We start from the raw sequence: 12,619 nt of genomic DNA on the forward strand, positions 1-12,619 counted from the left end.
GTGTCCTACATGATAAGGTACAAGCGTTGCTGCTTAATTATCGATTAGGTTTGTTCCATCACCGGAGCTGGATTTTCTATTTTTTCCTTACTGAATTTCTGGTATTTATTCTATTTTAATATAACATATTTAGAAACACTTTTTTTTTGCGACTGACGAAACTTAAAACGAACTATGCTGTATGGAATAATGCTTTTTTTCATTTTTTATGTTACGTTTTTAATATTACTCTTTTCCGGTCCTAAATTCTGTACATGAAAAACTGTTACATGTATTCCCTGGGGAAAGATTTGAACCCTTGATCTGATACACAAGGATTACTGTGATGAAAAAGACTTTACGGTCTAATAAAATAGCGAGATTACGGACTAATAAAATAGCAAGGACAACGACCAATAAATGAACAGTGGGACCGAATGGGAATAAAATTGAGCCCAACTGGGACCATCCCATGAACTTCGCATCTCGATTGTGCACTCGAACAATTTCGATTCATATAATTGAACAATATCAATTTGATAGATTTCTTTAATTGGAAAATTTAATTGCAATTTATTTTTAGACTGCTTTCCAGCCAATTTACTATAGAACTGGATTGAATAACTTTTGATTGATTCAAAATTCAAGGTTACGATGATAAGCGTGATTTTTACAAAACACAGTATACCGTCGTGAACGAGCAGAATAGCAAAATTAATATTTCAAATTAAAAAAAAACCTTATTAACAACGAAAAACAACAATAATAGACTATAATTCACCATAATAGCATACATTTTCAAATTTGAAATCCCTTTCTTCAATTTGAATACTGTTGAACAAGATTATGCAATTTAGTGCATTTAAGATATACATATTTTGGTTATTCATTTAATAAATTACTGATACATTAAACTTAAATTTCAACGAAAATGATCAACACAACGTGCTTCTTTAATCGACAACTGACAAATTAGAAATTGCTGTTCACCTAAATTGATTTCTTTATGTGATTAATCTTCAAAAAATTATTGCAGAATTGAAAATATGAAACAAATGAAAAATTTGCGAACAGTACAACTTACTTTTTCAACTAGCGGCAGATTTGGTAAAGATTTTATACCAAACGCCCGATTGCGCTTGTATTCAACAGGCATGCAGGTTCCAGTTTTTGCAGAAGACAGATTTTGATGGGTCCATTTTTTGGGTCAGAGATATCTGAGCAAGATGGCAAAAAGAGCCATTTATAAGACATCAAATAAATTAAGGTTAAACGCATGCATTCATTCGTTCATACGTTCATTCATTGCACCCACTTGTTGAAGTTTGCAACTGAAATTATTTGCTATCATTTGAATAACCAGTACAATGAACGAAAAATTAACAAATAAGAACTATTTAATTTACTATAACATTTTGCTACTTTTCGCAACATCACTATATGCAAATTATAGATATATCATATTTACACCGATTCAATAAAATTGTTTTACGATTTTTACTGTAAGTAATATGGCGAAAATTTTTCAAATATGCCTTATAAATATCAATATGTAATAATTATCCATTCAAAATTTTTCTCATTTGCATAAAATTCTACTCATTTTCTGAGTAGAATAATCATGAATGAAGGTCAACAATTGACCGTTCCCTTTTAAAAATGAATTTACATTTGCAATTCTATATATTCTATACATATAACGTCGATTTGAAAAAAGACCAAAAAAACCAACCCAATCAACCATACATACATAGATATATATATATTAAACAATTTTATTACAGAAACATAGCAATAACATGGCGATGTAAATGTTTCGTATGCATATATAGAGAAAATTTTCAATAACGATGTTGTACAACTGCACTGAAAAACAAGCAGTCAGTTGAACGCTGTTGAGGTGTGACGGTTGCTTCATCAGGAAGGAATAACAAATGCATTATTATGCAGGTAGATTTACATAAATGTAAAGCGACAAATTCAAACGCAAAATTTCGCTTCCGGCGGAGCGTTATCATTACCGTTGGACTTTCGAATAGCACTTGAATCGACGGTACTGCGTGGTTGCTTGCTTTTCACCAATGCAGAATCGTCCATATTCGCGTGGCGTTTGTGATTTTTAGCGTCGCGTGAATTGCCGGCGACGCTATTCACAGCACCAAGCATGCCATCACCGTCCTGTGGATGCTGGGGCAATGGCTGCTGGTGTTGTTGGATCTGCTGCCATGGTTGTTTCTGATGATCAGCAGTGTCCTCCTTCACGGTGCTTGTGCTCGTATAGGATGGTTTAATTTCAGCTGCACCGGAAGACTGCTGATCTTTGGCAGCGTTCGTCAAATATGGAATAAAGCTCTTCCGCTGAGCTTTCGATTCTGCATTGTCCAACCCAGAGGTTGGATTCGCTTCACGTTCACGCTCCCGCCTTTCCTTGTACAATTTCAAGTCGATAACGCTGTGTGGCTGGGAAGCGTGGTGGCTACTTTTGCTTTCCAAATTTGTCGTAGCCCCATCGTCGTCGTTGTTCGTCACCGGATCAGCGAGGTGATTCGCATCACCTCTCCCAACCTGCTCTTCCTGCTGCTCACTCTGCAATACAGGCTGGTTATGACACGGCCCGGCGGTAGTTGACACGTGCCCGGATGAGATGCTGGCGCTCAAATTCACATTTTCCGCTTCCACGGACCTTTGAGCAAATTCCGTGGAATTGGCCATTCCGGGTGTTTCTGAGCCAGCTTCACCACCCTGCACCGCAACTACCTGACCTTCACGACGAACAAACCGACGAAGCCGGTATTTGTCAGGTAGCCTCTCACGAATACCGGCAAATTCATGTGCAAGCTCTGCAAAATCCAAATCGTGCAGGAAAAGTTTTAACTTCAATTCCTTTCATATATACCTTGTAAAGTGTCCATCGTTATATTTGGATCCACATACTCGTACCACGGCTTGCCTTCTTTCGATGGAGGAATCTGAAATACAAAAGATGAATTGTAATTTTAACCTTCGTAAAAACTTGAATCACTACCGTTGATATGAATATTACATGTGTATAATTTGAAATTTAGAAATAAATGACTACGCATGCGTTCAACTTTGATATTTATACTTTTAATTATTCAATTAATCAAATTTCTCAACCCATCTATTTATGCAAATGCACTATTCACAATGCTACAGCACCCAACAGTTGGGGCAAAAATAGAAAAGAACCAATAACATTCTCATTCTCTCAATGAACTCTTCTCTCTCAACCAAGACCATAACTTCTTACCAATTTCTTCAACAATTTTTATACAATAACATATGTTGACAACGAATATTCTACTTACGTTTCCATTTACATTTATTGAACTCCATTTTGATAATGATGGAGCAGAAAGTTGTCATTTTTAACCAAACAATCAGTGCTCGAAGTTTGATGCTGATTAAAAAATCTGAATCCCGCAGAACAGAACAGAACAGAACTGAACTGAATTCTCATATTTAAGTGGCATCTACTTCGAGACTGACCAGACAGGTAACATATTAACAGCAACTAGCAGAGGTAAAGAAAACGACACTACCTCCCATTTTGCCCAGCTGCACGCCAAATGTATACAGATGCAAGCAACCACAGCAGGGCGATAACGTAGGCAAAAGGTCGACCAGTGTAAGCTAAAATATAATAAAAAACAATAAAAATTATGTAAATTAGAACTCTACAATGAATAATGCAATAAAGCACCAACCTGTCAGTAGCAAAAAAATAAGCACTGTGTGCTAAATCTTTGGGAGCTTTGATCAACTGACAACATCGTACTACATGCGCGTGAGGGTGAACCACATTTATATCAAACCCTAAAAGCGACGAAAGCTCGTTAAATTGCAAAAAACCATAAAATTTATACTACCTAACGTTTGCAGAAGAATATTCTCAAAAGTGATAATTTTTTGAGCCTCTTCTGCATATCTCTGAAAAACAAAATTATCAAAAATTTATAAGAAGCAAAAGAAACAAATAAACATACAGGTGAATTGGTCTCTAATGAAGGAGCATCACGATATTGCAAGGCATATGATACCTTTACCACATATTCTAGTTTTCGGGGACATTCCTCAACTTTTGCAGACAAGAAAAGCGCAGCAGCAGCAACATCCTGTAAAACAAGATACAATAAATGTTCAAAAATAATCTCAGAGTTCATTCAAACAAAATTTATTCATCTGAAACTTTGCTGTTACACTTACAAATCTTGGGAACCGTTGAAATGAATGAAACACGTAAAAGCGATGCATATAAACAATAGCCGTATTCAAAGACAACTGACTCCTAAAAACACAATACAATACATTTTACAAACACAGGCCAAATAGACTGTAACCTCAAATATATGAAATTATGTAAATTGTTTCACATTACAGCTATTTATACATATTTATTTTATAAAATAAAAATAAAAAGTAAAAACGGTAGCATCAATGTGTGATAATAAACCACTCTTTTAGATGTTAATAAAATGACGCTATTACAATGTTAAATAATCAGAAAAGCAGTAATTATAAATGTGCATACATATGTAAACGCAAACACGGAAAAGAGCAATTTCAAAAACCTGACTGAATAAACAGTTGCAAATTTTAAAAAATTAAATTAAAACACTTTCAAGCAATTCGATAATAAACTAATTCTCTGAAAATATACTTAAAATTCAAAAATTAATTATCATACTAATATCACAATTGCGTTACATATCACAATGCGATATATCACAATTAAATTTATCATTTAATAAAAATTGGTTTTAAAGAATAAAGTAACTTACAAGCCCTATCAATTACATGTAACAGTGATAAAAAAGTCAGTATAGGAAACTGAAAAGATACGATATATTTCATTTTAATGCAATGAAATTAACTGTAGTTAACATGTAAAACGTGCAATTTACAGGACTGAAAATGTTAACTGCCATCAAAAACTATTTTAAGCAATGCTTCGAAAAAGACATGCGTAAAACTATTCCATTAACACACAATGTTTGCAAACTGCAGCATAAATTACTAAAAAAAATTACACATCACACCCTAAAAACTGTTCTGAAATTACTGAGATGAAGAAACACGAGCCAATGTTAAGCGTAAACAACAACAAAAACGTGAACTTACAAGCTTAATTTGGAACCCATTTCAGCAATATGATTAGCAGCTTGCTGCCGATATGCTAGCTCCTTCGCTTGATCATAACCCGCAAGAATACTAGGACATTTCGCAAGTCTCTCATCGGAAAACAGCCACCGGGAACTTTCTTGCGATTGTCCAAGAGATTCCATGCCGTCTCACCCACTACAGCAATGCAGAAATTGAGCAACCGAACGCTGTTGAAACCAACGTACAGTATGAAAACAACTAACTGAAAGTCAGGTATATATATACTAAAGAAGACAATAGCGTTATAAAGAAAATAATTACAGGTGGATAATTAAATATACAATTACAAAATTAATCCAAAAATAATTATGTTTAAAAATAATTATATACAATTATAGATAAAGCATTTTTTTCAATGAATAAAAACAGCACAACAAATGGCGCCAGTCTTTTGTCATGCATAACCTTTCATTGCATAAAGAAGACAAAGAATTTATCAAAACAAGTAAAAAGCAAAAAACAGAATAAAATCTTTCTCTTCTGTTAATGCTCAATTAAGTCACACCTTCACTGAGTAAACAAGGAAAACAATGAAATTAGCAAACAACAACGTGAATATACGTGACCTATAATCAAGTTATTAAGAAGGAAATGAGTCAGTCTAGGCAAGATGCTATTATTTATCACTCTTTTATTCTTTACCACGCTATCTAAAATTATTCTCCAATGTTATGTCCTACTACCATATTGGTCAGATTAGCTTACTTATGCTGACCTGCATTAAGCATGGAAAAGATCCGTATCTGACAATAGATCAAACCGTCAAACCGATTAGGTCATAAGATGACCGCATTTATTTCTTTGTTTAAATAACAATAACAGCCTACTGTAAAAAATATTTCTTGTAAAATATTAATCAGCAAAAGAACAAGTATTAAATTGGTTACCAACAATACCACTATGCTTTTGCTTTTTGCAAGAAATTTAAACTTTGGCAAGTTAATAATTTTCAAATTGCAAATAAATTGTATTCCATTTTCTCCAAATGCTGTGCCATTTTTGCCTTTTCTAAAGGAAATATTGATATAAAATGCACTAAATATTATGTTTTATTCAAAAAATAGATTGCAAGTATTTATGAATTCATATTTTTTAATAAGAAAAATCATAATTATTTTACGCAGATATTGCCAAATATTCGTTCAGCAATTAACATTTGCATTTGTATTTGCATGTTGATGCATGCATGCATTAAGAAATAAGAACAGTATTAATAGCCCGCTGAGAAAATGTTAGAGATGACGAATGATAGGTCAAAAGTTTAACATTCATGTAATAAATGCAAAACAAACGCGGGAAGTAATTAAATAAATGTATACTGTACTTTTCATAAATATTTTTATGATATACAAGAATAGTTAAACAAAGTTTAGTACTTGGAACAGATACATTTCCACACTGTTCTAATATTTTGAATCATAGAACATTACTCCTTAGTAAAGTAGATTCGAATTTTAAACTGCCATAGTTTGCAATCAGCTGCCTAGTATGCACATAGCAAGCAAAATGTTCTTAATTTTTGATGCATCTTCTTACTATTTTGAGCAAAGCAAGCTTCTCAAAGTTGGCACTGTAGTGCTTTATTGTTCAAAAACTGTTTTTGAACAATTCTTTTGTCGGTTGTACAGATTCTTAACATTTGTTATAACTGATATTCATATTTAACATCACTGTTTAATTTAATCGTTTGTCATCACAGTGTAGATTATAATTTGTGTTTAAATTTAAATGTCCACATTTTTGTAAACTGTAACTCAGTACAAAACCCAATTTGCTTCACTTTTGCAAATTGTGAATGATTTGCCTGACCTTTGGATACGTGGAATTCTGCTGCCAAGCGATCTGCTATTTTAATAATTACCCAGTTTTCATCACATATGGGTCGAGTAACTTATGGCTTTTGATTAGCCATTCAGTTTTGATCGTTGATTGGATAATTGTTTTCCATCAAAGTTTTCCCAAATATGGGACGCTTCACCATTAAATTCCCTTATATGGACATAAATAATCACATTTCCCAATTTTTATAACAATTCTTTTGTTTTATAACTGAACTGCATCATTATTGCCTCTATTATCTAAAAAATCTCAAAGCAATGATGAGGAAAAAAGCGCAAAGAAATTGACGCTAAACAAAGCTGTTTGAAAATCTTTTAAGAGTGAAACTTAAAAATGACTAAGAAGTGGACTGTATGGGTTTTTTGTAGATAATTTAAAACCAATTTATGAAGCAGAATTCAATTTTATTCAGTTGGAGCAAAAAAGACAGTGAGCCAGCGGCTAAGGTACAGTAAAGTTCGGTTAGATAGCTTATATCTCGAATATATCTCTTATTTTTAATTCCATTTTAAATACCATTCTGTAACAACATTTAGTTTTTATTTTTCATTTTATCAACAATTCAAGATCAACTTGTGATATTCGGTGGCGCCAACGCCTTTTGTTGACTGAAGATTATTAATCACACACAAATGCTGACATCAAAGAATGCGATGTTCACTGCAGAGTGAATTTGAAGCAGCTTTTACAGCTTTTCTGCTTGGTGCTGTTCATCGCTTTTTTTCGCTTCCAAAGTGCTTTACTTTTATCCATCCGCGTTCATAAACACCGTTCAAAAGAAATGTCAGCCAACAGTTGCTTTCACTCGTCGTATAAATTATCTTCTTAGCTAGCAATTAAATGAGATTTATGCCTAAGGTTGTTTTCTGTTTGACAGATACTGTTCTGATGAAAGCTAGTTGAAGGCTATTCAAGTACAAAGGGAAAACTTAAAATGGATAAATTATCCACAGCTGCAGTTTTCAGCTAAAACTGGGAGTGGTGATTACTGAATTTTAGAATCGAAATACTTTTCTGATTTTGCCTGAATGTTCTCTGAAAATATTTCTGTCTTGCAAAAGAATTCAATCTTTTCAATCTTTCTTTCCCTCCCGTTCACAAGAATTATTGTTTTTCTTCTTGTTTCATTTAAATAAAAAATAAAATCTGGAATTTAGTTTAAAATAGAAATTTGTGGTTATACATTTTGTATAAACTGTATTAAATTTGTTTTTCAATATCTAAAGTAAAACCGACTACTGGGTTGACTAAACATTCAAGTTGCAATTGTATTACCATCATAACCAAATGTTCAATATTCCAGATCTGTTGCATTTCAAAATCATTTTTTAAACAAAACTGAAAGCAAAGAAAATTATTTTTCATCTCACGTTATCATCTTCCTCTAGCATTGCATATTTTTTGCCAAAATATGATCATTGCTGATTGTCCTCGTCGGCAGGCATAAAGCATATATTAATCTTTCATTCATTTATTTTATTATAAACTGCCGATGAAAATCAATAAATTTATTCAACAACAAAAACCAATTATTATGAGCCTTTCGATTTTCTGTACCAACGCTGATCTTCAGGATCGAAGCCACGCTGTGAAGCACCAAACAACGCCCAGTCAGGAGTTTTAGCCATGTAATCGTAACTTGTAAATGATATACCATCTTTCTTGAATCTTTCTGCCAATGAAAAAAACTTTTCATAATCAATCCACGTATACCACTGACCATGAATTTTGAACTATAATTTCAATATATATACATAATTTGTAATTGTTCTTATTAATCAAATATACAATACAATAGTTACATTTAATTTTGCAATAAGAACGCAATTTGAATGTTCATGCTCTGCCGCAATGTCGTAATCATCCAACTGAAACACAAGTTGCTGCACAAAATCAACCACGTCTGCATGCCATGGCACGTTGGCCATCGTAATTTTACTGTCTTTCGAATCACCGCAATAAGTTACACCCTAAATGTGTTGGAAATCATCAACTGCATTCAATTTACAAAGAAATTACAATTACAATAATTTACATCTGCACAAAATAACTTTATATTTGTTTTTGTTTATTTGAAAAATAAACATATCTTTTATGCAAGATATACATATATATATATATTTTACTACCTTCACTTCGACAAAATCTGGTTGACCACGTTTTATAAGTGCCGCGTATTGCGAAACTTCATTCATGTTGTACCGATTCACCAGTGTTAATCGATATACGGTTCTTTGTTTCTTTGTGAAAAAAATTATTGAATTTGAAAATTTGAAACAGTTGTTAAAAAATTTTTTTAACATACTTTTTCTCTTAATATATCAATGCTGTTCATTAGACGTTGCCAAAAATCTCGAAACAAAGGACGATCAATCTCTTTTAGGGATTCTTTAGATGCTGCATCAACACTCAAGTAAAGCTGAGTTACTGGAATTAAATTCCTTAAGTAATTTAATTTTATGACAGTGTGATTGTTATAATTGTTTTTTTTACTCTATTGCCGAAGGAAATTGAGCATTTGTTACCAAAAATGTAGATATATTTAAGCTGTGCATCTTAGAAATCAATTCATTGATATGGGGGTACATGATTGGCTCTCCAACCAAAGACAAGGCGCAATGACGAACCGTTGACGATTCTTCAAATCGAGCATCTTTAACTCCAGGTACACCTAAACATTTGAACAAATAATAATCAATCCATTATATAAAGCAGGACTACCCAACCTTCGATAACATGAGGAATGCATAAATAAATAAAAAATTTATCCGAGGGCTGCACCCAGAATTAAATGCAGTATGTATGTAATAAAACGGACATAAAATCACAGTCTTTTTTCAGGAATGGATCAAGAGAGTTAAGTGGGGGTATTTCTGTATATACATATATATTCAATTACTTGTAGAGTCCCACTGCTAGTTAGGCCATGCAAGCACAGTAAAAAAGAAAATAAAGCCATGGTGCTTATAAAAGTTTTTATTAAAACAGCAAACAAGATGTTTTTGCAAAAATAAAAAATGAAAGTTGCAAAAAAAATTTTCAGAATTGCCGGGGAATTGCTTTAAAAACATGCTAATGTTTTACTGACACATCTAACATTTGAAAAACATATGGATATATTGTGATAGTGCAACATCGAGGGATAGAATTAAAATATTTAACTGATATATAGGATAAAAGAAAAACATAATACCTCGAAATTGACGAACCATTTTCTTGTGCCCTTCTAAAGAGTCAGAGAGAATTTTTTCCGCAGGATCAGTTTTCCATTTCCATTCTGTTCCAACAGGATTGGAATGATGTCGCCAACAGAATACGCATTTATTCGCGCATGCAAGACTCGGTGTCATTTCCATACACTGGTGGCTGTTGATACCGTAAAACGTATGCTTATAACAACCCCCACGACCACGAAGCATAGACTGAAAAAATTTTTTTCACTCTCACGCATAAAAAATTTGAAATTCATATTTATTGAAAAAGAACTAATCTATTCAAATTTTGTGAATAAGAATCCAACTTTTCAGAAGCACCTCTACTCAAGGTAGTTATTACGTATTGCTTTTAAAAAATCATTAAGTCAAATTTAATGAAACTCGACTTCTGACACGATGAACAATATGCACAATATTATTGAAATGAAATAATCCAACACTATATTTAATAATTAATTATTGAATGAAAACAATTTTTAGCTCGAATTTTCGAAACTGTTTAATATTTAATCTTTTTTCAATTATAATAAATTCGTGTAAATTATACAGAAAAAGAATGTGCAAGTGAATAAATGGAACGTACTTTGGTCCACCTACAAATTTTCACACCCGAGTGAGTTCCAACAAGATGATAACCTTGTTTTGTGAGAGATTTTCTCAAGGTGGGAGTGAGCATCTCTTTAATTTTGTTCGAATCATTCGTGACATTTGTAAAATCTTCAACAATAAAGAAAAGACATTAAAAATAATAAACGAACGTATCACTACACATCTCTCACATATATCTTCAATGTCGCCGACATTATTTGCGCTGTTCTCGGCATCTTCGGCATCACTGGAATTTTCATTTTCATCATGCCAAACAGATACCCTTTTCTGAAAGAGTATAAAATTAAAAATTAAAATAACCCAAAGTTGCTATTCGTACATTGTCGTGCAATGATGAAAATTTCGAAACTTCACGAACTTCAAGGTATTTTATCAATTGTAAGGACCATTTGAGAAAATCGGACTGAATATGATCAAAATTGTCTTCTTCGGTAAGATAAAGTGGTAAAATGTTGTTCGCCTTGAGCAAAAGCAAATGTTTGCTCAATTTGATAGCAACCTAGAGAAGCAAACAAAAAAAAACAAAAATCAATAATTAATGAAAATTAACAATAATTGAATTATGAAAAAAACTGATCCACACAAATTATTGAATGTCACGACAAATATTAATACGGTGAACAAAAATGCTTTCTCATTTACAATTATTATCAGCACATTAAAATGTAATCACTTTCATGGTAAACAGCAGTACAGTAAGAATTGAGTTGGTTGAAATGGAAATCTATTTGCATTTACAGATAAGCGCAAGAATTCATTGACATTTTCACTATAGCAGCACAACAGATGAATAATAATAAATCGATCAACAAGTTCAGAAAATGCGACAAGATGTCACGCATACCGTTTTATTGGGCAAATAATGCAAAAAACTTAAAAATCAAAAATTCATAAATATCAAATAATTTCAGAAATAACAATAAAAATGCATTCTTTCTTTTTTTATGATAATAAAACAATTATAATAAAAAATTGTTTAAATGAAAAAAAAGAACCAAACTAGACAAAACAAAAAATACAAACTTATAAATAATTTATTCAACCTTTGAAACTTTTACTTTAAATTTTTTTACCCTTGCTAACTTGGTGTTGATGCTTGAAAAATGTGATGTTTATGTTTTCAGTAGCAAACAAATAAAAAAGACTAGAAAAAGCAAAATATGATTATTAAAATTCGTGGGCTTGTCGTTTGATGATTGGCTGTGTTGAAGTTCCAACAAGCAAATTTACGAAACACTATTTTCACTAACTAACCAGTTGGCGAATTAATACCTGCGTTAAAAATCTCTACTGCTTATTGCTTACTGTTCAGAAGCGCTTTACGCAGAAAAAAAAAGATATTCTAATAGAAATTCCATCGCTAATATTTTTGTCTATTCATACGTTCAACTTCATCGCAATTGAAAAGGTAAAATAGATAACTTTGAAATTATCATATAATACTTGTTCGAGCCGTTCTGATGTAATTCGGTTGTTCTACTTTTGCTTCACTATATTTTGATTAATTAATAGATGACGGACGCGTGGAAATAATAAATTTCTCCATTTTCATTTGTAAACCAGTAAAACGAGTGGACAATTTCTTTTATTCAGTACATGCATGCATCTCAGATGATATTTTAATTGAAAAAAAAATATTAATCAAAAGTTAAATTTATTGAACGAAAAGTGTCACTTTTCAAAAGTGATATTTTCTGACTCATCAAATGATAATAATAAAAGTCACCAGCCAACGAACCTTTCAAATTCAAAATATCTGTTGCTAAGCTACTTCTGCGAGGCGTTCTGTCATA

The 12,619-nt window shown here is 32.3% G+C and overlaps 3 protein-coding genes across 3 annotated transcripts; all 3 read right to left on the bottom strand.

Moving 5' to 3' along the window:
• Window positions 1-368: 368 nt before the first annotated feature.
• Tsp_01545 (conserved hypothetical protein) lies at window positions 369-1,135 on the bottom strand. The gene is made up of 2 exons (XM_003377293.1): window positions 1,064-1,135; window positions 369-590 (listed from the first exon to the last, which is right to left on the bottom strand). Exons 1-2 carry the CDS (start codon window positions 1,133-1,135, stop codon window positions 369-371), a joined length of 294 nt encoding a protein of 97 aa, XP_003377341.1.
• Window positions 1,136-1,959: 824 nt separating this feature from the next.
• Tsp_01544 (putative cyclin domain protein) lies at window positions 1,960-5,285 on the bottom strand. Its single transcript, XM_003377294.1, has 8 exons — window positions 5,122-5,285; window positions 4,207-4,288; window positions 3,987-4,115; window positions 3,853-3,930; window positions 3,708-3,832; window positions 3,543-3,633; window positions 2,876-2,948; window positions 1,960-2,819 (listed from the first exon to the last, which is right to left on the bottom strand). Exons 1-8 carry the CDS (start codon window positions 5,283-5,285, stop codon window positions 1,960-1,962), a joined length of 1,602 nt encoding a protein of 533 aa, XP_003377342.1.
• Window positions 5,286-8,534: 3,249 nt separating this feature from the next.
• On the bottom strand, window positions 8,535-11,505 carry Tsp_01543 (tRNA wybutosine-synthesizing protein 1-like protein). Its single transcript, XM_003377295.1, has 10 exons — window positions 11,500-11,505; window positions 11,146-11,325; window positions 10,976-11,093; window positions 10,801-10,934; window positions 10,196-10,424; window positions 9,496-9,673; window positions 9,308-9,443; window positions 9,132-9,242; window positions 8,805-8,972; window positions 8,535-8,735 (listed from the first exon to the last, which is right to left on the bottom strand). The coding sequence occupies exons 1-10, from the start codon at window positions 11,503-11,505 to the stop codon at window positions 8,535-8,537; spliced, it is 1,461 nt and encodes a 486-aa protein (XP_003377343.1).
• Between the last annotated feature and the right edge of the window lie 1,114 nt (window positions 11,506-12,619).

This window comes from Trichinella spiralis (assembly GCF_000181795.1).
Source record: "Trichinella spiralis strain ISS 195 chromosome Unknown Scfld4, whole genome shotgun sequence".
NCBI lineage: Eukaryota > Metazoa > Nematoda > Enoplea > Trichinellida > Trichinellidae > Trichinella > Trichinella spiralis.